Below are 27,990 nucleotides of genomic sequence, written 5' to 3'. Positions count from 1 at the left end.
TCGGCGTCGACCGTCCCTAGACGGTGAAATTACACTGATAAATTGGACGAGGACTTCGAAAAGTGTCGATATACGATGGGATTATCGATGACGATGGCCTGCGTTTCACGAACTAATGGATGGGAGAGAAACGTCATCCTTATCCCGGGAATAATTCAATGAAAACGAATAGCGAAAATAAATATTGAATTGCTGTCTTGCAGTCCCAATTTTGTTTTTTAATTTGTGTAAATATTACATTTCTTTCAAAACACAATGTTGTTGGTGATGAAATAAGTGAATGCGTTTACATGTGGGATCGAAAGTGGACAATGCGATCAATTGGATAAACAATGGAGATGAGACTTCATAACGACTCGTCCATCTCATCGTAACGCAGATCTAGCGACAGGAGATGACGTGCGTGAGATGATGATCTGTCTATCGTCATCATCGAGAAATGATAGTCGCAAAACATTCTGGAGCGCTTCTATCTGTCGAGTAAGTACACACACACACACACATACACACACACACGCACGCACGCACGCACGCACGCACGCACGCACGCACGCACGCACGCACGCACGCACGCACGCACGCACGCACGCACGCACGCACACGCACGCACGCACGCACGCACGCACGCACGCACGCACGCACACACACATATACACACACATATATATATAATATATATATATATATATATATATATATATATATTCTCGTTTTTCTTAAAGTATATTTAATAATCATGTATCTCTGTGTCCAATCTTTTCGACATTTTCATTGAAACATCCAATTCTCGATCAACATCTCGATTGTTAACAACATTTTCAAAGCGTACACTTTACCTTTCAGCTCGTTTAATCAAACAAGAACAATTAGAGTTAGGTACTTAAAAATTAAACAGATCGATGTAATTCGCATGATTAAAAAAAATGTACATCTCATCTGCCTTTACCGTTCGTACATCTGCTGCCACTCGACACTTGTCATTGCAAGAATTCGAGCGAGTCATATCGACGCTAGATCGCGACATTTCATCGTCGACCTTCCGTCGGGTCTCCCTGCAAAACTTTTTCCATTCAATCGATAGGCTCCGCTTTTGCGTTAAGCGCACACTATACTTTATAAGAGCGCAGATATAGATATTATCACCGGACGTGGATAAGTTTCTCGGAAGAAAGTGAAGTCGCCAACCGACGATTTCCTTGCGCCGACCGATTTCTCATTCGGATTTTGTCGATATTCGCGAAGGAAGGATGTCGATGACCCTTATATATACCCGGACGTAGATACCGCAACGAGAAGCGAAGGCGCACATAAAGATCTATCTATAGACATAGCGTTCATCGCGCGGCCACACATCGCCACACATATACAACGTCATTGTCGTTGTCACAACAAAAAGCCCCCTCTTCAAGGAACAACCGAGCAGGTCTCCTCCGCTATCACTCGTCCCGCCTCTCTCGTAAATTAATTAATTCAATTTAATAATGATATTATATGTACATCTAATTATACATGTTCGTCAATACGCAAAAAAATTCAAGGACCACTTTCTTCCATATAAAAAAAAACCAATCTTCGAGTAGTTGCAACTTCTTTCAAAATAATCGGAATAAGAATCAATAAAAAAGCGTTTTAAAACTTCAAGTTTCTAGTTTTAAAATCTTGAAATTAATTTCAATTCTTTCTATTCGTTACAAAATTATATTGTAAGAAAGCGACGTCTGTCGATTGAACAAATTTTTCAAAAAACCCTAGCACAATTTCATTAATTAAGGGTTAAGAGCAGACTTTTAGCTTTAATTTTTTCTGTAACGAATGTTCTACGGTTTCTTTTCGTCGAGATATTTATTATTAAAGCAAAATCGATTTGACTTTGAACGCTTATAACTATAGTGAAATAATAATCGTCCAATAATCATTAATTTCAATTTTTGACATGTACAGAAAAAAAACTTAACACTTTGGCCTTTTGTACGAATGACTGGAATGTTTTTTTCGTTAAATTTCGTTGATTTAAATAAAAAAAGATAAAAATGCAATTTTTACTTGATTTTTAAGTAACAATTACACTTTAAAAATGAATAATGATTGAAAAAACGATAAGAGCATTTCAATGTGCTAACTTTTCTCGTTAAATTGCTTTTTTAATGATTAATAATGTATGATTATTTTTTCACTAGTTATAACCCAGGTAGCACATGTTCGTTTTATAAACGTTTTCTAAATGTATCCAATATTTTTTAACCGTCAAACACCAATAAGAAACGTTTCAACAGAAACATTTTTAAAATCATGGTTTAAGAAACGTATTTTTTACGTTTCTATAAATAGAATAAAAATTAATTTTTTAATTCAAAATTATATATATACACATTATTAAGACTGTACTTATTAAGATGATCCCCAGATAGCACAGAAAATTAAAAGATGACGAAAAGATGTCTTTTTTAAGTTATCTTTCTGACAAGGCTAAAAGATGTCTAAAAGAATATCTTTCTACCTACAAAAAAAGTAATTTTTTAAAATATGTCTTCTAAAAGTCATAATTAATTTTAGTCGACGAAAAGATGTCTTTTTGATCATCTTTTCGACAAGAAAAAAAGGATCTATTTTATAATATACGTGCTCCTTTGTTTGCCGCTACGTGGCGTGTTCAAACTTAACTATAACTCGTACTCAAGTTTTCATAACATGTATATAAAGCCTAAAAGAACAGGTACTAAAAGTATAATTTGAATTATGTCTTTTTTGTCAGTTTGACTTCTGATGTAATTTCGACAAGAGATTCAGAACATGATGAAAATAGATGGATTATATTCATATATGCGCATTATTTTATTGAATCTGTGGATAAACAAATTTTTCTCAAATAAAGAAAAAAAACCGTATTTTGACAGTTTCTTAAACGTTTTTTTTGTTAGAAAATGACGTTTCCCTTAACGTTTTTTAAATTGACATTTTAACCAATCAGAAACGTTTTCAAAATCCGGTTCTAAAACGTTTTGCAGAAACATTTGTGAAACGTTTTTGAAACAAATATGTGCTACGTGGGAAGCGTTTAAAGCCAATAGCTCGATTTTGCTTTAATAATGAATATCTCGGCAGAAAAAAATCATAAAACATTTGTTAAAAAAAAATTAAAGCTAAAACGCTGTTCTTCAACATCCAATTAATGAAATCGTGCTAGGATTTTTTTTTAATTCGGTATTTTTGGACAAACTTTTGAAAACTTTGTTCAATCAACGGACGTCGCTTTCTTACAATGTAATTTTGTAACGAATATAAAGAATTGAAGAAATTCATTTAATGATTCTAAAACTAGAAACTTGAAGCTTTGAAACGCTTTTTTATCGATCTTATTCCAATTATTTTGAAGGAAATTGCAACTACTTGAAAATTGGCCTTTTTTATATAGAAGAAAGTGACCCTTTAATTTTTTTGCGTAGTTTATTTCCCACCAAACCCGAAAGCGACTTAATATAAAGCGTTATATGTCCTCACGTAAATAATCCTTCGCGCATTCCTACAACACCGTACACGATCGTAGAGATCCTCCTTCAGGAACTACATATAACACACAGGTATTACGTTCTAGAAAGTTGCAAGAAACGACACTCTCTCGCGGATGTCGGGGGGGGGGGATAGCACAAGGTTGTATACTAAACGTACTTACGTGTATATATATATATAAAACACTCGCACATATGTAACAGAACTATGCCTCAGGATAAGCGTAAGTGTAGGGGAGGGAGGATGTAAATTATGAAAAAGCTTCTTCCTCTCTTCGAAAGGGCTCCGTTCTTCCTCTCTCTCTCTCTCTCTCCTTTTCTGCGTGGTTATACGCACGTCGTATTAACATTATTCGCAAAGGGTGCATCTTCGTTCATCCCCTCGTATTGGCGATAAGTGTTGGAAAGTTCTTCGGCCTCAACTTGTGGAGAACGTCATAGAAATTGCATTTTTCGCAACAACGTCGAAACGACTTTTCTAACTTGGAAACGGCGTTGTTATGACGCAAACGAGCTTCACACTCGTTTGCAAGATCTCATCGAATGCTGAAGGTCTATAAAAAAATTTTATGAAAATAATAGTCTTATTTATTTCTTGACGTTAATAGCTTCTTTAAATAATTATTCCGCTTGAAAAAGATTAATGTTCAGAATCTAATGTATGATTTAAAATTATTGCATGTCGCGATACCTAGAATAATATGAATTAAAATGAAGAAACTTGACGCGCGCGCGCACCAAGTTTTACGACGGCGCTTGGTCGCGTCTCTACTTTTTTTTATCGTCATGGACTTATCGTTAATCCTTGAACGACCGTACAACCGCATAAAACTATAGATAAGGGAAGCATTAGCACGGCTCTCATGATGCTCGCAATGTTGCTTAACATGTTTTACAGTCGAGGTATTTAGATATCGAGCGTTGCTCGTATACGGAGCTTTTGCTACGGAAACGAGAAGGAGAGGGATGTATCGTTCCGCGGAATTGGAACATTGTTAAATTTTCAAAATTTAAACCTTCGATGAACTTTAGTAAGGGATAAATTCCTCGAGTTGTGCGAGCGCGTAACGAAAAAAAAAAAAAAAAAAGAAAAATTGTCCAAAGACATCAACGTGATCGACTCGCGACCGTCCCTTCTCTTCGTCCTTCCGCCTGCGCCGGAGGATGCGCGTCCTGAACGGCCAATTGAAATACGCCTGTCGTGTATCGAAGGGCTCCTGAAAGGGAGCCAGTCGTCACGCGTGTGGTGTTAAATAAAGAGGGGGGAAGAACACAACACGCACATGCCGCGCGACTCGTCTCCCGCCGGCCGGTCCGCTTCTTCACATGACAGTCTACATTGCAACTTTGTGACACGTCTCAGATATCATCGTCGTATATCGTTTTCACGGAACGCAGAGAATGATGTGCATCGTGACGAATTTTGCTCGCACTCGCCGCGATGCCGAGGAAAATAGAACGCGTTCTGTCTTCAACGATGCGGTCGCTACAAAAGTTTCGGTGCACTTTACAGACTTGGCGATGTGTTTTGAGATACAATCGGCTACGAAAATTTAGACAAAAATTGAAATAAAAAGGAGAGATCAGAAAGAGAAAATGCGTTATTGCATTCTAAAAAAGAAGAAAGAAAGAAAAAGAGAGCAAGAGAAGCGTGAGGTCCCGTTGATCTTTTACCGCTTTATCGCAGGGTTGGTGGTCCCCGACTAGGTAGGTGAGGATGACATATGATTCCAGTGTGATACAGTGACGTAAGATTTGTGAAGTATACATTAACTCGTCGGTGCTAAAGATCGAAAGCAACGATAGAAAGTGATAACAAAGATCTCCATCCGTGAGCTTTGTCAACGTGTTTACAGTGATCAAGCGGAAATGTGACGTTTAGTTTTGCAATCTAATATGTATATATCTATCTGTGTGTGCGCGTATAAAAATTACATTAATATACATTGATAACGATCGATTATTCAAATGAAATGTTATTTGCTGATTTTCACCGTTGCGATATTCGTTTAACGATTAGATATACCTCGGCGCAAAGGTAATTTGCATCCGTGCTTTTCTTGTTATTGAATTGCTAGCAAAACTGACACGAACGATCGTAAGATCGATAAAATATATGGACAAGGTCTCTTGATTGATAGTATTAATAATTTTTTTACTATTTAATAATTTAATAATTTTTAAATATTTTTAACAAAATCTTGTCATAATTTTTATTTGAAAAAATGATATAAAAATATCAAAACAAAAAGCTCCCTAGATAATTTCTGTTTTTTCTCATGATATGACGTTTGCGAAAGATAAAGAGAGGAATTGACATTTAATCCAGTGTTTTATATATAATTAAATATTTTATAAATAATTATATGATAAACCACTCAATATTGTCTAGGGAAAATACTGCTGCATCTCGTAATTTAAATGGTGAACTTATTTTTCTACTTACTGCCAGTAATCTTCTTACTTAAGTGTTGATTATCCTATTATTTAACAATTACATTCACGGCCTAATTACGTGATTTTAAGTTGATATAAAGTAATTACATCTCATACAAGATACGTGTGCACGATAAAAGTTTTTAATTCAGGGTCTTTTTTTTCGATATTCGATTGCTTCGAGGGGTTTATACTTGCAACTTTTTCCTAACTCGACACGACTGTGAATTTCCGTGCAAATAAGAAAAAAAGGCAAAGTGCGTGTATGCGTTGAACAAGAAAGAAAGAGAGAAAGAGAGAGAGAGAGAGAGAGAGAGAGAGAGAGAGAGAGAGAGAGAGAGCGAGAAGGTGAGACAAGGGGGGCGTACATCGCGTGTGAAACGTAATTTCTCCCTTTTTCGTGTGTCGCACAACGCGTACGAGAAACGATCGATGAAAATCGATAGGAGGAGAAACTTTAACGAAAAAGAAGAAAGAAAAAAAACACTACATCTAAAACAGAGTTGACATGTAGCGCACGAAGCTTTGCAATTATTGCCTTCCCTTTCGCGAGTGCGATCGCTCTCCCCTATATATGTACTATTTGTATCGGGAGACTTTGTTCAACTTCATCGACCAAAACTGATAAGTATACCATTGAGTCTTTAATACTTAATTACCTTTCTCCCCCTCCCTTCCGCACTCTCTTCTTCCCTTTTTAATTATAATTATTATCGTAGTCTCGTGAATGAAAGGGGAGACGGGATGAGTCGTTTATACTTGCAACTTTTTCCTAACTCGACACTGTGAATGCTTTTAAATACAACTGGAACATGAAATTGCTACGAAATTTCACTTAACAACATTCAAAAGATTCCTCCTCATGTCGTTCAATCGTAACGCGTAAAAAAAAAATGCGATCACACGATCAACACCCGGACGTTGCGTTAAAGCCGCGAAGGAAGAAATCATCGAGAGAGAAATCCGATCAACTCTCCACACGATCATCTCGTTGGCCTAGAGTCACGATATCTCGCGACAAAAAGTCACACGGCGAGCCTAATGATCCTGAAAGGAACTTATCCCAATTCGATTCCACCGTTAACGACTCCAACGTTGTCGCCTGCGACATCGTCGAACTTCTCTGCGATGCGAGTAACGAAGAAAGGCCGACCTGTCCGCGGATCTCCAGCTCGACGGAGCTCGAGGAGCAAGTTGACGGCGTGTGTTCCACGTGCAAAGATTGCGCGGAATGTCAGTTGCAACAGCAGCAGCAGCAGCAGCAGCAGCAAGATTGCATCACTGCGAAAATACGAAAGAAGACAGAAGAAGAAGCAGAAGAAGAAAAAGAAGAAGAAGAAGAAGATGATGATGACGATGAAGAGGATCAGGACGAAGAATTGGCAGAACACTTGGATTATTACGAAGCCGATGTTGTCGGTGGCGAGATGAATTCTACGGTTGCTTCGAATGAACACGAGAAAACTCCGATTCTTGTTGATTTGACTAGCGAGGAGTCAAGGCAAACCACCTGGAAGCAGACAATCCTGAAGCGATTTGGCGACACCGAAGAGAGCTCAGAGATGTCGGGTGAGAATGTGATAACGAACAAAAGCGATACATCGTTTCACGCAATTAACACCCCCTTTCTTATCCACTTCGTCAATCTTTACTAATCTTGATATTCAATATTTTTTCGAGAATAAACGTATGATATACGTCATTCTTGAAACTGTGTATTTTGTACGTAAAAACAAACAGTCGCATAAAATGTACGACTCTCGGTAATCAAACAGTCGTGTGTATAAATCAATTTTCAAATCTAGTTTTTTTTTAATATCTTCTTTAATATAGCTAGCTTATTAAACCTCGAAAAACAAAATGGAAAATTTATTTAGCCTCTTCCATGTGCTTATTCACGACTTGAAAAGAATATAAAACATGAAAAACTATTCCACTCACATTAATAAATTTGCGTGATGAAAGTCTTGAAAATTTCTAGAAAACTTGCTAAAAAAATATTATTTCGAAAACATAATTTTGTCAGGCACATATACCATTAAAATAAATTGAAATGTCATAGATAACCTGTATCTCGAATATGGATATTTTTAAATTTGTTTTTCTCTTCCTGAAAATGTTTAGACCAAGACTATGTTAACAAAATATTTATTCGTTGGAAAAATATGGAAAACCTAGAATTTTCTTTGTAGTTGAGAAAATCAGGAAATTCTTATAGAATTTTATTTGGACACGAAGAATTAAAAAAAAATATCTTTTTGATCATTTTGCTTCTTATATTGTAATCGATAATCCACTGATAAGTCAAGTTTGAATTATGTGTTTAAAATATATTATTTATATATATATATATATATATATATATATATATATATATATATATATATTATATATCCATCTCTCTAGGTATTTATATTTAATGTCTTGATAAAATGTTGAATATATGTATGTATATTCTTTATGGTAATTTTTAGTGATAAAATGTAAGTTATATAAGTAAAAAAGTTTATCATGCGAAAATTATTTCGTTTTTTTTTTTTCAAGATATTTGCAAATCTATTAGTACTTGAAACTTAAGTGACTGTGTTTTTTCTTCGGTGTATATTAGAAAACGCATGATAAAAAAAAACTTATTTTAGAAAATTGCATAAAAAAATGTTTAAACTATTCTCTTTGGCTGGAATTTTGTACAAAAATCTCCTGATAGATCAGGGAATTTTTAGAGGATTTTTTACCAAATTTAAATGAACATTATGGTTTATATTCTTTCCGTCACGTCGAAAAAATCTAATTTCAAGTTCCATTTTTTCCTAGAACCTCGTATCATGATAGCCGACAGTTCCAGCAGGCTGCAACGCGGTGGCACGAGCGGCAGCCTGGCGACCGCCCTGAGGGATCGCGGCCCTTGCGTGATCCCTGTGCAACCTAATCGCTCCCTGCCGATACGACCGGCACCGCCAACGCCGACGAGATCGGCGGCGTCACTCGTCACGCGGAAGACGTCGCCGATACTCAAATTGGCGAAATCACAAGGGTCGAATCTCGTCGACGTGGTCGAGGTGCAATCGGACATATCGTCCTCGATGTTGACGGACGATCTGAACGAATTTCCTCCTTTCGAGCAGCAGGATGGAAGCGAAATGATGCTCACGATCGATCGCTCAAACTACGTTCTACCACGTATTCCAACTAGTGTCGTACAGGTAGCGGTATCAAGTTTGAAGATCGAGTTCTTTTTTAGTTTTGCTTTTTTGACATACCACCGCAGGTAGCACATGTTCGTTTTATAAACGTTTTCTAAACGTATCCAATATTTTTTAACCGTTAAGCACCAATAAGAAACGTTTCAACAAAAACATTTTTAAAATCATGGTTTAAGAAACGTATTTTTTACGTTTTTTACTATAAATAGAACAAAAATTAATTTTTTAATTCAAAATTATATATATATATATATATATATATATATACATTATTAAGACTGTACTTATTAAGATGATCCCCAGAAGCACAAAAAACTAAAAGATGACGAAAAGATGTCTTTTTTTTAAATTATCTTTCTGACATGGCTAAAAGTTGTCTAAAAGGATATCTTTCCACCTACAAAAAAAGTCATTTTTTAAAAGATCTTCTAAAAGTCATAATTAATTTTAGTCGACGAAAAGATGTCTTTTTGATCATCTTTTCGACAAGGCAAAAAAGATCTATTTTATTTAATATACGTGTTCCTTTGTTTACCGCTACGTGGCGTGTTCAGACTTAACTATAACTCGTATTCAAGTTTTCATAACATATGTATATATAAAGCCTAAAAGAACAGGTACTAAAAGTATAATTTAAATTATGTCTTTTTTGTCAGTTTGACTTCTGATGTAATCTCGACAAGAGATTCAGAACATGATGAAAATAGACGGATTATATCCATATATGCATTATTTTATTGAATTTGTGAATAAACAAATTTTTCACAAATAAAAAAAAAAAACCGTATTTTGACAGTTTCTTAAACGTTTTTTTTTTGTTAGAAAATGACGTTTCCCTTAACGTTTTTTAAGTGGACACTTCAACCAATCAGAAACGTTTTTAAAAGCCGGTTCTAAAACGTTTCGCCAGTTCTAAATATTTGTGAAACGTTTTTGAAACGAATATGTGCTACTTGGGGAGATTTCTCTAGCGTTACATTAAAGTATAATATCCCAGACAGCACAAAGTCGACTAAAAGTATTACTAAAACTTGGCATATTTTTGTCAAAGACATCTTTTAGTCGAAGCATTTAGTCGACAGAAAGTTGACTTAAAGTCGTCTTATGACCCGAATTCAGTCGCTTATAAGCCTATCCATATGTTGACTAAAAGATGACTATTGTAGATATTTTTCAGTCGTCTTCATGGCTTCTTTTAGACATCTTTTTAGTCATTTCTAATGTTTCTTTTTGACGTCTTAATTATAGATTATTATTATACGTTATATTTCATGTTTTGTATCTCTCATTGGGATTATATCAGAAATTAAATTGATAAAAAAAGATATTTATATTTCATATTTAGTAGTACCTGTTATTCTTTATATATTACATGTTATGAAAACTTGAATACGAGTTATAGTTAAGTCTGAGCACGCCACGTAGCGGCAAACACAGGAATACGTATATTATAAAATATATCTTTTTTATCTTGTCGAAAAGATGACCAAAAAGACATTTTTTCATTGACTAAAATTAATTATGACTTTTAGAAGACATCTTTTAGACATCTTTCAAAAGATGACTTTTCTGTAGGCAGAAAGATATCCTTTTAGACATCTTTTAGCCTTGTCAGAAAAATGACTTAAAAAAGACATCCTCTCATCATTTTTTAGTATTATGTCTGGGATGAGATTGCAATGCAAATGGCGTAGATTTGTATATAAAATACTATCTCTTCTTTTTGTTTGTGAATTTAAAATTTTTTATTAAAGTATCTCGTAATTGATATGATATTGATTTGTCATTAGTTTGCCCTTTTATATTTTTTTATTAGTTTTGTATAATTGTTTATAATTTACTATACAGTTTCTATACAGTTACTATACAGAATTCTAGATATTCTAAAACAAGCAATTGTCTGGTTTAATTACACTATGCAAAAAAATTAAAAGATATCTTTCTTCCATATAAAAAAGACCAATTTTCAAGTAGTTGCAACTTCCTTACCCGATAAAAAATTTGTTATGTATAATCATATATGATATATGACCATATAAAATTATATAAAAATATATAAAATTTTATATAAGTTATGTATAATTATATATAATAATATATGACACTTATCGTATAATTATATATAATTTTATATTAATGTTGGCTAGATGTCAGTCAACGATAATACAAAATTATGCATACTATACATAAGTTATACAGAATTTTATATATTTCTATATACTTTTATATTATTATATATAATTATATATGAAAAATTTTTTACCGGGTAAAAATTATCGGAATAAGATCAATAAAAACGCTTTCCAAAGCTTCAAGTTTCTAGTTTTAGAATCTTTAAATGAATTTCAATTCTTTCTATTCGTTACAAAATTACATTGTAACAAAGCGACGTCCATCGATTGAACACGTTTTTCAAAAGTTTTTCCAAAAATACCAAATTAAAAAAATCTTACTACGATTTCCTTAATTGGGTGTTAGAAAGCAGAGTTTTGGCTTTAATTTCTTTTTTCAACGAATGGTTTTTTGCCGAGATATTTATTATTAAAGAAAAATAATTGTACAACCCCGGTAAAAAATTTGTTATGTATAATCATATATGATATATCACCATATAAAATTATATAGAAATATATAAAATTTTGTATAAATTATATATAATTATATATAATAATATATAACTTATTATATATAATTACAATATATACAATTTTATATTAATGTTAGCTAGATGTCAGTCAATGATAATACAAAATTATGCGTACTATACATAACTATACATAACTTATACAGAATTTTATATATTTCTATATACTTTTATATTGTTATATACAATAATTACATATGAAAAATTTTTTACCGGGACAATCATTAATTTAAGTTTTTGAAATATATAGAAAAAAAACTTAACACTTTGGCCTTTTGTACGAGTAACTGGAATACTTTTTACTTGTAAATGTTGTAGAGTTTGCGGAAATTTTAGCGTTTTTCCGTGAAATTTCATTGATTTAAATAAAAAAAGATAAAAATGCAATAAATAATGATTAAAAAAATGATAGGAGGATTTTCAAGTGCTGACTTTTCTCTTTAAATTGCTTTTTTAATTATTATTGTACGATCATTTTTTCACTAATTATAAGCGTTCAAAGTCAATAACACAATTTTGCTTTAATAATGAATATCTTGGCGAAAAAAAATCATAAAACATTCGTTAAAAAAAAAATTGAAGCTAAAACTTTGCTCTTTAACACCCAATTATAATGAAATCGTGTTAAGATTTTTTTTTTAATTCGGTATTCTTGAACAAATTTTTGAAAAAATTGTTCAATGGACGGACGTCGTTTTCTTACAATGTAATTTTGTAACGAATAGAAAGAATTGAAATTTATTTAAAGATTCTAAAACTAGAAACTTGAAGCTTTAAAACGCTTTTTTATTGATCTTCTTCCAATTATTTTTAAAAAAGTTGCAACTTGAAAATTGGGCTTTTTTATATGGAAGAAAGTGGCCCTTTAATTGTTTTGCGTAGTGAATATGAAATTGTAAATATCATTTAGCGACGATTTACATTGCAGACTACGAAAGAGATCAACAGTGTTAAGAAAAAAACCAGCGAAGATAGAGATAGAGAATACGAGAAAGAACTTACTAAAGACGTGAAGAAACGGAGGAAATCCCACGAAGTGGACATCAGTCATGTACGTGAGGAACGTGTCAAGAATATTTTGAAAGAGTACTCTAAAAGCTGTTCGGGTAATTTGATTGACAAAGGAGAAACGAGATCGCAGCAGCACGTGGTGATAAGACTGTGGGATGATAAAAGATATTCGTCATCAGTCGTAGTATCAACAACGGAACCAGAGGGGGAAAAGAAGGAAATTTGCAATAAAGTCGTGCCGCCATTAAGATTGAAAAAAGTCTTTCGCGAAGGTAACTACCTTGGTTTTTTTTACTCGACGCTTCTAATTAACTATCCTAAGGAAAATTTTTATCTTTTATTACTCCAATTTTCTTTCTTTTCATAAACTCTTTGCGCCAGGAGATAATTAATATTTTGCATTTTTCATAGAATTAAACTTCAAAAAAACAGAACTTTATATTTGCGCGCGCAAGGCTATATTAAAATTCTAAAAAATGGCTTTTCCAAAATTATTACCTGTTCATTGTTTTCAGCAAGCACCACTAACGAATACCGCAACGTCGAGATGAATGCCGAGAAATCGGAGAACGAGTCCAATTACCGCATTGTTACCGGCGCCACGCCACGTCCGGAATCGCCGTCTGGTTATTCTGCCACTTCCTTCTGGAGCAGCGTAATTTCGGAAGAGAAGGAGTTTGGCCAACCGTCAACGCGAGACAAGAGTCGGCGATCCTTGCCGAAAAGTGACGGTTATAAAATCAAGTATCGTCGCAACCGGCTGCGTCAGAAGCTGCGAGAATTGCGTGGCAAGGCATTGGAGCTCTCAAGGGAGATGGCCGAGTGCGACAACGCCGGTGACACGAGTCCGCAGCATAGCACTCGGCTACGTCAGATGATGAATTGCTACGAGAAGCAGATCGAGAATATCTCGAAGCTGTTGTGCAAACTGTCCGCTTCCATACCGTCGACGATCGTTGACGATGTCGTCGTCGATCTTGACTATGAATTGAACGAACGCTCGATTTCAGTTGAGAACATCGTCGACGGTGACGTCGCGCAGGTAAACAAGGATGGTTGACATTGGATGAAATAGCTGTTGTGAAAAAAAACTTTTTTTTAGATCAAAATAATTTTTTTCGTCGAGAAGAGAACCGTTCTTGATGAATCCAAATTTATCTCGTTTCTAGAGTAGATCGATTTCTTTATATTTCATACGATGTCATTTCCACTAATGGTCGATATCTATGTTGAAAAGGTAAACGGAGTATCCAGAAGCAGTGTTTCTCCGTCTCCTTCTCCGGAACCGCCAAAGCTGTCACCTCGTTCCCCTGTCGACTACGAAAGGGGTAAATCGCCCGATGCAATGAGAGACAGTCCACCGGTGCTACCTAGAGTTTACATCGCGATTCAGCCAACTGCTCTAGAATGTCTGAAACAAAATCTTAGATCCACCAAGAGCTGGCATACTGGCGACAACTCGTCGAGCTCGACGATCGAAAAGGATGTAAAGATGAATGATGCGAATCGAACGATAATTCGCGATAGCGTAACAAGAGCACCAACAATTGTGTCTTCAGTTTCATCGTCAGAGTTTGAAAGCGCAGGAAACAGTACGGCAGAGTGGGACGGAGAGGAGGCTTCGTCGAAACTGAAGAATCCAGAAATTAAACAGAAAATCGTAGAGGATACCAAAACATTCGACGACGTTCATCGACAAGTGACGCCACCAATATCTTCGGACAACTTTCTGATAGGCTCGACGATGGACCTCGAGATAGATGGAAGCGACGTGAAAGACACAAAGGATAGACCGGCTACTCAAATTGGACATCTCGACGAAGTAACGCAAATCTTGGAAACCGCTGCGAGCAAACAGATTACTTGCGAGAAGCAGGAACCGGACCAGAGATCAAATGAAGTTTTATCGTCGTCAAATCCGCCGATTGTTGAAAATACCAGAAAGGCCACGGAATATGGAAGCTACGATTCGGAGGAAAGGATTAATAGCGAGGATAAAGCGATCGTGAGCGCGGTTACTGTTGCACAGGATGCTGGGTCAACGATAGCAGCAACTGGACGACCGCAAGTTCCCACCGCTAATGTGACTAACATTTTACAACTGCAGTCAAATTATTATGGCTCGTCTGTCACGCGAGACAACGTCGTTTTTACGGGCGTTATACAGAATTCGAAGGATGCGCAGAAGGTAAACAAAAAATATTATTCGTGAATTGTTCTCCTATTTAAAATTATTAAAATTCAAATAAATCTAGTGCTAAAATCCAAAACATGTTTAGATGGAAAATAAAACAAGTTCTGCTAACAATTAGTATAATTTGTTGAAATTAATTTGCATACTTAGTCATTTTTAAGCTTTTTTCCTGGTTTTATATATTTTTGTTTTCCTGTTAAATTTCTATCTACAAATTAATGCACATAATAATTTAACTAGAGTAATAAATAAATAATTAGTTCCTTTAGATTACTAACAATAAGCCATTAAATCATATTTATTCTTTATTTCCTTTTATTGCAAAAGCGTGGGTTATCTTAAAAAAATGATTTAAAAAAATTAAAGCGCGATTTAATATGCTTCTAGATGATGACATCAAACATGAATCAATCAGTGGCATTAAATCCAACAATGTCCTTGGGATTCACTCAATCTGGATCTACCGTTAGTAGTTCAAATCAACAATGTGTCGTGTAAGTGTGATTTTATATACTGTAAATGTGTAATTGTATTGCCTAAATAAATTGTAAAGTGTGTACATACGCTATAAAAGTTTAATTTATGTTAATACAAAATTTCTTTTAAATGTAATTAATGTGTAATACAATATTATATATAATAATACAAATTTAACACGAGTTTTTCTCGTATATCAGCCTGCCTAACAGCTGCAACAGCAAAGTCATTCAGGAGCCTACCAGTCAGCGAAACGACGGAAATCGCATCATGACGGAACAATTTCCTACATTGGGCAATTGGGTAGCGCGAATGTCAAAGAAGCAGGTTGCCAAATCCAAATCCAAATTACAATCTGGAGTCACCTTACCAACCGCGTCGACGGCGGAAACTGCTCGTGTGAGTATATTTATTTTTACCTAAAAACTATAGCCGGATAAGTATACTAAACGTGCTCCTGAGTTTTCAAATAATATTTGGCCTGTCATGTCCTCACTGCAAAAAAAATTTTCCTCAAAATTTCAACTCTCTGACTCTATTATTTCCTGAGTTTTCAAGAAAAACGTCATTTTCAGTTTTTATTTTTCTTCTCTAAATACTTGCTGTAGCCTTTTTACCAAAAACATGATTATTTTTCTTCGCTAATAAAATAATAAAAAAAGCTAATAAAATAGAATAGATTATTAAGAAATTCTCTGCGTATGCAGGTTCCCGGACTGGAGGCGCAAAAGATCCGTGCAAGCACGCCGAGTAACGCGACACGAAACAATATAGTCAACGTAGCACCGCAATGGAATACGGAAAGATGGCAACGTCAACATCAGCAACGTCAGCAACAATTGTATGCGGCGGCATCATCGGCCGCATCTGCAGTGAGGCCGGGTATCTGTCCCCCTATCTCGGTTACCCAGTTCTATCCACCTAATTACGCGGTAAGAAGCGACAATTTCTCGATAAAATATTACAAATCAATCAAACATATTGTCTATTAATATTTTATCATATTATCAATTGCGTAGAAAGGATTTTGGCTACTGATAAATATAATGTACCCAAGTAGTATATATTCGTTTCAAAAACGTTTCACAAATGTTTCTGCGAAACGTTTGAGAATCGGCTTTTGAAAACGTTTCTGATTGGTTAAAATGTCCACTTAGAAAATGTTAAGGGAAACGTCATTTTCTAACAAAAAAAAAACGTTTAAGAAACTGTACAAAATACGGTTTTTTCCTTTATTTGTGAAAAATTTGTTTATCCACAGATTCAATAAAATAATGCGCATATATGAATATAATCCATCTATTTTCATCATGAATTTCTTGTCGAAATTACATCAGAAGTCAAACTGACAAAAAAGACATAATTTAAATTATACTTTTAGTACCTGTTCTTTTAGGCTTTATATATACATATGTTATGAAAACTTGAATACGAGTTATAGTTAAGTCTGAACACGCCACGTAGCGGTAAACAAAGGAACACGTATATTAAATAAAATAGATCTTTTTTGCCTTGTCGAAAAGATGATCAAAAAGACATCTTTTCGTCGACTAAAATTAATTATGACTTTTAGAAGACATCTTTTAAAAAATGACTTTTTTTGTAGGTAGAAAGTTATTCTTTTAGACATCTTTTAGCTTTGTCAGAAAGATAACTTAAAAGACATCTTTTCGTTATCTTTTAATTTTCTGTGCTATCTGGGGATCATCTTAATAAGTACAGTCTTACCCAGTAAAAAATTTCTCATATATAATTATATATAACAATATAAAAGTATATAGAAATATATAAAATTCTGTATAAGTTATGTATGGTTATGTATAGTATGCATAATTTTGTATTATTGTTGACTGACATTTAGCCAACATTAATATTAAATTATATATAATTATACAATAAGTCATATATTATTGTATATAATTATACATAACTTATATAAAATTTTATATATTTCTATATAATTTTATATGGTCATATATCATATATGATTATACATAACAAATTTTTTACCGGGTAATAATGTGTATTTATATAATTTTGAATTAAAAAATTAATTTTTGTTCTATTTATAGAAACGTAAAAAATACGTTTCTTAAATCATGATTTTAAAAATATTTCTGTTGAAACATTTCTTATTGGTGCTTGACGGTTAAAAAATATTGGATACGTTTAAAAAACGTTTATAAAACGAACATGTGCTACCCAGGGTATACTTTGGTTTTTATTGATATTCATCTATCTTTGCAGATTGATCCTTACGGCGGCGCGGCTTTCGGTTATCATTCAGCGATATGTCCCTACGGCGATTACTCTTATCACTCACGCCTGCATCCCACTACATCATCGATAAGCGGTTACCCAATAAATCCGTTGCAGGACCCGCATCCCGCTTCACCGCTTCGCCAGATGCAGCATCTCGACAAGCGTTTTCCCGCGCACATACAGGACGCAGCGACTCGCCACTACGCCGCCACAGATCTCCTCAAGTATCCTAGTTCATTATCCGCGAGTAGTTATCAGCACGCTGCCGCCGCAGCCGCCGCCGCTGCAGCCGGATTGGACTATGATCATCGACTAAGAACAGCAGCAACGGCAGCAACGCAAAATGGCACCGCGTCGGCTTGCCTACCATCGCTCTTACTACCGCCACCTCCACCATTGGCGGCTACCGCGCAGCACGGTACCTTGGCGCGTACCGCTCTGACAGGCTATCCTGCTGCAAACAACGGTCAATGCGGTAGGAACAGGATGATCCCGGATGTCGTTGCCGCGGCGGCGGCAGCCGCAGTGGTCGCGGCGGCTTCCTTCGGCCGACAACGCGGTGCAGTTTTGCCGCCATACGGTAGAACCGATGCGGAAATGGTATCCGGCGGTATTGGTAGCGTTATAGGTAACGAATCCTCGACGTTGATGGCAGCGACGAATAGACCAGCAACGAGTCGCGGCGAGCGTTTGCCGCAAGAACCGGTGCAATCTGTAGCTGGCGTCAACATAGACTCACGACTGAACAACGGTGGTTACCGTCAGCTACAGAATCTTATTATAGACCGATTACCTTATGTGAAGACGGACGATGTCTCTTATCCTCAGCCGCCTTCGACCATTTTCGGCGATAATGCGCAGGAATCAACGTCTTCGGTACCTACGTCGACTTCGTACAAATCCATTCCAGTCTTGACGTCCAACAGCACATTGGCTGCTAAGGAAACTGTCAGGAAAGAGGGTCGTAACTGTGAAACGCCACATTTGGGAAAGGTGAACCGCACTCTGGAGACTACAAATAGTCTGGAGTGCTCCAATTGTGGTCTAACTGGTTCCATGTTCAAGTGCCTGGGCTGCGAGGCGGCCTTCTACTGCGACGAGAGGTGCCAAACTCGTCACTGGAGCATCCACGTGGAGAAGTGCCCCAAAAGAATGCCTAAACTGAAAAAACTTGTCTAAGCATATCGTAGAAATAATGGAAAAATCGCTGATTTGTAAATAAAATTTATACAAGGTATCAAATGAATAATATTCACAATCAAGACAATTAACTAATTGTAAGAAATGTGTGAACGGATGTATTACTGTTTCGATATTTGCATATTTTCACTAACTTATACTTGTATCTCTCTAGTCAGAGTATCATAACGAATGCAAGGATAGTCTTGCAATCGCATCAGATTTTACACCACAAATGTGATAAAGTGTGCCTGGTCGTAATACAAACGCTTATTGTAACTTTATGGTGCTTTATGCACAGTTTATATAATATTCTGTTTTGTAAATTATGAACATACAAAGAGTTCATATTATCTTATTATTATTATTATCATATATATAAATGGTAAATGGCATATATATATTGTGCAATAATTATATAATGCAAAAATTATATACGCGCGTCAATATATATAAATATTACGTGTTGTAACGGATGTTACGAACGTGCTACCTCTCATGTACCTTATATGTATAGTCATTGGAATCTCTTGTTTTATTAAAAATCTCATATTTTAGCCATGTTGGATTATAACATTCAAAGCAACAAATCTTTTTTTTTTTTTTTTTTTGCAATATACATTGAAAATTGATTTTTACATATTTTATCAGTTTATTATTAAGCACAAGTAATATATGTAATCTATGGAAAAATTAATTTATTTTGTTGTACAGTTTAAGAAAAAGATTTACGTAATTTCTTCAACTTTCGTCGTCTCTCTCTCTCTCTCTCTCTTTTGTAATCTAACATGACTATGATGAAAAATCAGAAGATTTATTGCTAAAAATCTAATTAAGTAAATAAACTATTATTGGAAACATATGGTGTGCCACCAAGAAAAGAGCTAGTAAAATTATATTTATTCTTCAAGAATATATATATTTAAAAATGTCTTGTATCTCTTTAAAAAAAATAACGCCTAGCCTATAAGTTATTGTTTCAATGCTTTCTAATTGTTATATATATTGTAAAATCATAACCAAGTTTTTATACTTTTATAAAAATTTGTAAAGAAATTGCAGCACAACATTTGTTTAAATGGATGCAAATAAACGGATGTAAAATTAACAAGTGACATAAATTACTTATTCCTTAGCACATATAAATCTTAATATTTATTCAAAAAATATCATAAAACTATCAAAACTTTAAAAATATATTACATCATGCAAAGTATTAGAAATATTAACATATCAATTAAAACAAACGATATATATAAAAGTATTATTTTTAAAATTAAAGCTTAAAATTGAAGTTTTGAGGTGGGTTGCCTTCAGCAAGTTTATTTAAAAATTTATGAGCTTCTTGATAATATGGACTCGTTGCTTCAATAACTTTTTCCATCCAAGCAGCCAGAAGTACTCTCCCCTTTCTCGGATCGTAACCGGCCAGACCTAAAAAAAAAGTTTTTTTTGTTATTAAATTATGTATATAATCAAGATACAGTACCTTATAATGCCTAGGAAAGCAAAAATTTATATAACTTACGTATTTGCTCCAATTCGCAAGCACAGACTATGTCAGCCACACTAATTGTGTTTCCAACTAAGAACTGCGTATCTTTTAGCCATATATTATCAATAATATCAAGACAATTACTCATACGACTTTCAAATTCAGCTACTTTTTCTGGCTTTGCTGGTCTGTTTTGCATAAGTGGATTAAGAAACTATAATATAAAGAATAGAAAAATAAAAAGAATCTGTAGATACACTTTTATGTAACAGACATATAAAGACTGTATATGAAAATGATAATTACCTTTGTTAAGAAATATGATGCGCAATGAAGTCTTGTATTGAGATGTTGCCATTCGAGATATTCATCAACTTTTGCTTGATGTTTTGAATCAGATGGATACCAGTGATCAGCCACCTTAAATTCTCTACATACGTATCGTATAATCCCTATACTATAAAGAATAATATTAAAGATGATTAGTGCAATTAAAACAAAAATATTTATTTTTTGAAAAAAAAAAGTAATACCTTTCAGAAAGTTTAAAGCCATCATGCTCGATCACAGGAACCTTCTTGAATGGATTAATCTGTTCAAACTCTGGAGTATATTGTTCGAGATTTTTCAAGTTTACAATCTTTTTCTCAAATGGTATGTCACATATTTTGAAAAATATGTATAGTGCTCTTGACGGTTGCGAGAGTAAATCATAATATAATTTTAATGTCATATTTGTGCAAAAAACTAATACTTTTTTCTAGAGAAAGAATAAAAACAAAAATTTTTTTAATTAAATAAAAATACACATTTACTCTTTTCTAATTTGAATATAATTATTGTTATGAATATAAATATATGCATATATGTATTTGTGTGTATGTATGTATAAATATATGTATATAGACACACACACACTACACATTGGGCGCGTTCGGGGAGACACTATTAGCGCTAACAGCGTCACATTCTATCTTTGTTACTCATTAAAAGTTGAACAGATGATAGAACGACGTTGTTAGCGCTAATAGTGTCTCCCCAAACGCATCTATTATACATATATATAATTAATATAATAATCAACAAATATATTATTTAATATAAAATATGGTATACTCTATAAAAAAAATATAGCATATTCTTTTTATAATTTTAATATGAATTATATACAAAATCGGTTGTCGACAAACTTGCCTGTCTGAACTAACATGACTTTGCAAAATATTAAAAGCGAATAATATATTAGATGTTTTAAAAATATGGAATTTTTTTATCTCGATTAGAGAAGGATAATAATGTGTGTGTGTACATTGACTTTATACATATTTATATACTTACGAACGATACAACTGTAACAAGTTTTGAAGAAAGCACAGTTTTTTAAATCTGCAAACAGGGACAGATCCACGGCAAAGAGGAAAGAAACTAAAGAGGGAATGTATCGGCAGCGATGAGTTATCCTAACTTTATCCGAAGACCGTGCAATGACGGCAATGACCTTTCGACCGTCGACCACGTGACTATTTTATATGTAAGTATCACAGTATAACTTATACTGTGTAAGTATATTTTACTACTATAAAGTGATAATCGCTATAATTAATTGTGTGCACTTTATGTGCCACTATAATCCATTTATTATACAGTCGTAAAAATTCTATATTTGAAACAAAAATGATAGATAATTTATCTGAATCTAACTAATGATAAATATATATGTAATGATGAAAGAATGGCAGACGTTACAATAATTTTGAAAAAAAAAAAAGTAATGGACGCTAGGTATAAAAACCTGTTATAGAATTTTGTTCAAATAAAAAAATGATATTGAAAAATCAACAAAAACTTACGTCACAAAGTTTATTATTACTTCTAACATTAAAAAGATGCTATATCTAAATTGTGATGTCTCTTAAAATAGTAAAACATATATTAAGTATAAAAACATTTTTAATTAAAAAACTTTAAGCACTGCTAAATTCAACAAATAGCAGGTTATTAACAATTTATTCATAATCTCTGCAGTAAATATATATATATAGTACTATTTTTTGCCACAATTTTTACCAATATGTATATTAAAACTACATACCTCCATAAAAAAATAGCAGAGCTGATATAAAAAGAAAATCTGAAAAATATAACTGGTTATAGACATATAAGATGTAAGAAAGACATATGTTTTACTCGTAATATAATGGCATTTACAACATCACAAAAGGATAATATGGCAGTGATACACAGGACAGTAAATGTTTACAAAAGATCTTTTGTCTTTTTTCGTTTCATCATGGTTAATGTCTTTTGTATCTATATCTAGAGGCACTCGTATACAGAAGAGATTTGGTAAAAATGCTGATTTCGTTTAAATGCCACCATAAAAGTCTTATGGGATAATTTCAAATTGCAAATTTCCTCCTAAATATTCGCATTTCAGCCCGGTCTGCACAATTGGTAACATCTTAAATCCGAAATAAGTTGAAGAACTGATCTCGTCAGAGTTGGTTGATCCTTAAAAAGGAAAAAATTGTTTTAAATGATTTGGTATTCTTATTACATTTAAACTCTTATATTTAGAAAATGGTGAAGATTAAACGCACTGTGGATTTATCAAAGTTTCCCAACAACGTAGCTCTCTGCATATCGTCTACGCCTTCGCAAGTTGCTAAGAACGTTGGCAGAAAATGGCCAAAGAACCACCCTATATTTACAGATGCTAGACTGTGAATAGCGGCAGCTATTTCGTCCGCTAGCAAGTTATGAGACCTGTACAAATTAAATGTATTATAAATAAATTTTATAAGAGTATAAATGCAAATATATTCTTACTAATAAAAAATGCATGGGTAGATATATAACACCTACTGTTGAAATAAAACTGTGAACAATGCCATTAAAAACCTCTCGAGAAGATGAACCTTGAATATGACTCGTTGATAAAGTCGCCACCTGATATTTAATTGCTCGAGACTCTGCAAACTCTGTCGGAATATATTGACATCCGACTGAAGTAGAGCTTGCCCAAATGCCTCTAAAATTGCCACTAATTCTTCTTTATGTTCGACTGGTTCATCTTCATCGGGATGCCCAAGAGTCCGCAATACCGAAGTATTATAAAAATATTGCCAGCGATGCATAAGAATACTAAAATTTGATAATTTTCTTTTTTGCAAAAAGTTTGACTTTTAAGACAAAAATAAAAATATAAGCTACTAATGTTATTACCTATGAAAGAGCTTCAATAAAACTAGCGTTGTATCCGGATGAGCACTTAGGCTGCTTCCAATTGCAGGCCATACTTGACCTAAACACAGGCTTGTTACAGAAGGGACAAATGCCTTGAATGCATTGCTAGGTGCTGATACGACGAGTATCAAAATTTCCAGCAGCTGATCCAATGCAGGACCGGCAGAAATATTTTCCCTGCAAATGAAGCCATTAATATTGTTAAAAAAAAATCTATTAAGACTCTTTAAAATCCTACTGCATTATTGATTATAATAGTTTTTTCATCTGTTTATAAAAAAAGTAGCTAAATTTTTAATTCCAAAAACACTTTGAAAAAAAATTTTGATAAATAAAAATAAATTATTTATTAAAATAAGGAAAATAAAAGGTATTTTTTTTTTAAATATTACGATTTTGGATAATGCAATCTATTATTACATCTTGATTTAAATTCTCCTTCTCTGTAATGTAATACCTTGTACAAACCTGGTGTAAAGTTGAAGCATGCCTTGAACCGCATTTTGCATAAACTCGGGACCTAATTGTTGTTGTAATACTGAAAATGCCGAGTGTAGAAAGCCGAGTAACACTTCACATATGATCTGACATCTTATCACATATGACAATAACTCTAATGTTCTATTTATAATCGATTCCAAACACGAGTGTAACATTTTTTTTATAGTCGTAGACGAGGACGCGCAATCTTCTAATAGTTGAGTCAGCGGCATTATCGTTATCGAAATTGTCGATTCTAAAGGCACTGGTTGTCCTTGCATACCCAGAGGTGCAGACAAGGCCAATATCATAGTATCTAAATGAGATTTTTCTTTTATATATCTTTTCATAAAAACAAAAATATATAATAACCATTTTATATCGATAGGTGTAGACTTTACAGTCTGGCAGCTCACCCAATAATCTTTGCCTTATCGCTGCATCACCGGGTGGTAATATAATTCCATTTATCAATGCTCTGCGCAGAACTTTGATTGTATCTGGCTTCAAGTACGGGTACGTGCCCGTAGATATTAAATTCCTAAAAATTGGTTGGTCCCATAGGATTGGTTTCAAAATGGCGGTGATACTTTGAAAAACGTGAACGGCGGAATGGACAAGATTTACAGGAGGTGAATGATCACAGGGCGCAGTATATGTCGTTGCCCAAATACACGAATCGATGCAACGTTGACATAGTGTCTCCTTTGTCTTTTCCGGTTTCCTGACTATCCAATGACACCACGCTTGAAGAGAAGCCAAAAGCTGTGAATGTCTAACAATACAAATAAAGATATATAACGAGTGCCTTTATATGATTTTAATATATTATTAGTCGCTGTTGTATATATTTAATTAAAAAAAAATTATATATGAAATTAAAAACTTACACTTCTATAAGATCTATTACGATGGCAGCTGGTTGAAGTGCCGCTTTATATAATTGATTATCTCTTGCAAATATACATGCGTCTAGAGTTTGCAATACAACTTCCTCAGCTAATGCTTGATCAATATTGGTTTGATCTCCTATCGATACAAATAATTATGTTATTCGTGCTAAACAGAAATTAATAAAATTGTTTGCAATAAATTACCAATGAAAAGCGAATATAGTCTGGTTAAAGCTTGTGTAGTCGATGCAAGATCTCTCAAGTGGACGTGTACATTTGATGCCTCTGCATCATTTAGTAAAATAACTTGGCCATTGGCGACAGCAGCGCCTAATTCTCCGAAAACAATTAATCCTTCTCTCCATGAACGATACTGAAAAAAACACATCCAATATTAATAATATTGTTATATATAAAAATACGCATATAAGAGACACAGATATATTACAATGATAAATTACCAATAGTGTAAATACTGGAACAGGCGAGATGTCGGCGATTTTTGCTAAACATTCTACATTGCATCTCAGAAAATGCTGCCACTCTGTCTCTTCCTGCAAATAAAAATTGTAAGATTTAATAAAGCACTTGATGATATTATCTCTCTAATCTCTAAATTATATTTGTACGAATTATACAGGTTTACACTTACATTCTCATCTAAACTTTCCGTATCAAGATCCCTTAATACCCGAGCGTTAAGTTTAAAACTCATTTTTTGCAAGATCCGTTCGGCAAGGGCTAATGCAACGGCAGAATATCGCGACTGAGTACTCTCCAAAAGTGTAGTCCAAACGTCTAAACAACGTAAATAACCGTTCACGGTAGAGGCTTGTTGAAATGTGTGATGACATAGTACCTCTAATAACGTATTTACAGGAAATTTTGAGCTCGATTCCATCCTCTTCAGATGATTCGTTACAAATAATTGTAAAAACTCTGTCATTTTCTCCATATAACTGAAAGAACACATTTTATCTTACATTTTATGTTAAAAACATCACTAAATTCCTTCTAAAAGTGCACATACCTCTCCTCTATAGAATCTAAGCGTTCCATTAATTGGAATAAACCAACACCATTTTGAAATATTTCCAATAATAACGTGTCAGCCGCGTCAGGCGAGCAGAGCGGTCTATATAAAAGCTCATTAATCGTTGTCAAAGCTTGAACAGCCATTTCTATTTGTTTGCCATTCTACCAAAATGTAGATAAATTTACTATTTTTCTTCCTGTTCACGCATATCCTAATTGTGTTGAAGTAAAATCTTACCATTGCATCATAATATTTAGCACAAGAAAAAATAGCTTCCAATAAATTAGTAGAAATATTGCTTGATAGATCTATCCAACTAAATAGATGCGCTAAAACTTCAAGAGTAGCTGTACAAACTTCACTGGTGCCTGTCGCTAATCCCTCGACATCTAATACTGTACGCGCAGGTGCGAGACTTTGTCCACTGGTAGGTGATGGGGGAGGTGTCACAGTTCCAGAACGGCTTTGCAATTTTGTAGTCTCTTTTAGAAGGACTAATACAACGAAGAAAAAAAAAAAAAAGAAAAGATTATAAAATCATATACAATGCTGTAACTCATACACTCTAGATTTCAACAATTATACCTGTAAGTGTATCCAAAGTCAGAGGCACTTGTGAACTCAATAATCTAAACAGCTCGCTTTTTCTATGCATTGGCAGATCTTCCCTCGGTGTGGCTAATTCTTCCGAAGCTGTTCTCAAATATACAAGTCCCAACAATCTTGTATGTTTGTGATCTAATAGCTGTGATAAAAAAATGAGACATTATTTAAAATAAATATTACACAATCAAATCCATTACTTATAAAGCAGCTATAAAAAGAAAGAAAAACCATTTTGTTTATACAAACCTGTAAAATGTTGGAGTAAAAATCAGGATAAAAATGTGGCCAGTCATGTCTTGCTATATCCACTACTAATTTCACTACTTTATTTCTTACAAAGGGCGCTACATCTCTCTCTAATGATAATGTATACAAAGTAGATCTCGTGAGAGCCCTATCCTCCCATGGCAGAATGGGCCATCGTCTTCCTATAGTCGTCTGTCAAATAATTTACAGATTATCAGAGAAAATCATACAATGTTACATACAATAAATATTATTATACAATTACCTCCAGAGTGGACAGAGCAAACATACTGACATAATGATTGCTCGTAGAAGACAAGAAATGCAAACATGGTTTCCAGGAATCAATCTGTGCGGCAAATTCTTGAAAACTATGTTCGATCGTACGTTTTCTTTCGTTGGTTGTTTCCGGAGAGAAAAACTCCGTCATGAGCTCTTCTAGATTTTGCAGAGCGGCTACATCGTCGTCCTAAAAGTTAAATCTATTTTAAGTATATTTTTGCTAAAAATTCTTTTCACTTATATATGCATATAAAACGAATTTTACACGAAGAGATATAAAACGTTAAAATGTGCAGACTTTGTCAGATCTCGACAGCAATAGATGGATTTTGACGCGCGGATAGAAAAAAAAAAAAAGAAGAAAAGTACCACAATTTCTTTACCATGATGATAGCCTCTGTGGAAAGAGTATTTTATATATATATATATATTATATATATTATATATATATCGCTATAAATGCAATATAAATATATATATATATATATATAAAAGGAAAAAGATTTAAGATTTCTCTTCACTTGACAAACTCTTCATTTTAAATTGTGACTAATTGAGATCAGTCCGTCAATCAAAATCGTTTCTCTTTCTTTTTCTACAATTTAAACTTGCACCGATTGGACAAGATAGATTCAACTTTACACTTCACGCCATAATAATTAAAATTGTCAAGACCATTGATAACTGATATATTTATTAAAATGAACTCTGGCGGTGAAAACGACAATCAAGAAAGGTATGTCATGTCTCTCCGTGTGCCATTTAATCAGTGTCGCCAAATTCAGAATTTTTTC

General features: G+C 33.9%; 3 protein-coding genes across 7 annotated transcripts; 1 reads left to right on the top strand and 2 right to left on the bottom strand.

Moving 5' to 3' along the window:
- Positions 1 to 339: 339 nt before the first annotated feature.
- On the top strand, positions 340 to 19,935 carry LOC140671471 (uncharacterized). Of its 3 annotated transcripts, none has more exons than XM_072902787.1 (10): positions 446 to 480; positions 844 to 7,511; positions 8,757 to 9,145; positions 12,718 to 13,072; positions 13,316 to 13,842; positions 14,038 to 14,988; positions 15,382 to 15,488; positions 15,672 to 15,870; positions 16,179 to 16,403; positions 17,719 to 19,935. In XM_072902787.1, the coding sequence occupies exons 2-10, from the start codon at positions 6,836 to 6,838 to the stop codon at positions 18,910 to 18,912; spliced, it is 4,623 nt and encodes a 1,540-aa protein (XP_072758888.1). In that variant the 5' UTR covers positions 446 to 480; positions 844 to 6,835; the 3' UTR covers positions 18,913 to 19,935. The 3 variants fall into 3 exon arrangements, with proteins under 3 accessions (XP_072758890.1, XP_072758888.1, XP_072758889.1); XM_072902788.1 differs by lacking the exon at positions 446 to 480 and having other exon boundaries at positions 716 to 5,544; positions 5,899 to 7,511; XM_072902789.1 differs by lacking the exon at positions 844 to 7,511 and having other exon boundaries at positions 340 to 480.
- Positions 19,936 to 20,033: 98 nt separating this feature from the next.
- LOC140671475 (glutathione S-transferase theta-3) lies at positions 20,034 to 21,897 on the bottom strand. The gene is made up of 5 exons (XM_072902797.1): positions 21,746 to 21,897; positions 20,941 to 21,167; positions 20,714 to 20,864; positions 20,441 to 20,621; positions 20,034 to 20,346 (listed from the first exon to the last, which is right to left on the bottom strand). The coding sequence occupies exons 2-5, from the start codon at positions 21,138 to 21,140 to the stop codon at positions 20,189 to 20,191; spliced, it is 690 nt and encodes a 229-aa protein (XP_072758898.1). The 5' UTR covers positions 21,141 to 21,167; positions 21,746 to 21,897; the 3' UTR covers positions 20,034 to 20,188.
- Ebo (exportin ellipsoid body open) lies at positions 21,746 to 27,897 on the bottom strand. 3 transcript variants are annotated; one of them, XM_072902791.1, is made up of 18 exons: positions 27,718 to 27,897; positions 27,580 to 27,593; positions 27,180 to 27,383; positions 26,915 to 27,106; positions 26,648 to 26,807; positions 26,300 to 26,556; positions 26,057 to 26,223; positions 25,679 to 25,985; positions 25,488 to 25,580; positions 25,231 to 25,399; positions 25,024 to 25,162; positions 24,550 to 24,908; positions 24,122 to 24,449; positions 23,633 to 23,830; positions 23,273 to 23,551; positions 23,008 to 23,173; positions 22,500 to 22,918; positions 21,746 to 22,064 (listed from the first exon to the last, which is right to left on the bottom strand). In XM_072902791.1, exons 1-17 carry the CDS (start codon positions 27,731 to 27,733, stop codon positions 22,841 to 22,843), a joined length of 3,126 nt encoding a protein of 1,041 aa, XP_072758892.1. In that variant the 5' UTR covers positions 27,734 to 27,897; the 3' UTR covers positions 21,746 to 22,064; positions 22,500 to 22,840. The 3 variants fall into 3 exon arrangements, with proteins under 3 accessions (XP_072758892.1, XP_072758893.1, XP_072758894.1); XM_072902792.1 differs by lacking the exon at positions 21,746 to 22,064 and having other exon boundaries at positions 22,574 to 22,918; positions 27,566 to 27,593; XM_072902793.1 differs by lacking the exons at positions 21,746 to 22,064; positions 27,580 to 27,593; positions 27,718 to 27,897 and adding an exon at positions 27,462 to 27,546 and having other exon boundaries at positions 22,574 to 22,918.
- Between the last annotated feature and the right edge of the window lie 93 nt (positions 27,898 to 27,990).

The sequence above is a fragment of the Anoplolepis gracilipes genome, chromosome 11 (genome assembly GCF_047496725.1).
Source record: "Anoplolepis gracilipes chromosome 11, ASM4749672v1, whole genome shotgun sequence".
Lineage (NCBI taxonomy): Eukaryota > Metazoa > Arthropoda > Insecta > Hymenoptera > Formicidae > Anoplolepis > Anoplolepis gracilipes.
Note: the sequence above shows the minus strand (reverse complement) of the source record. Positions and strands in the feature narration are given on the sequence as shown.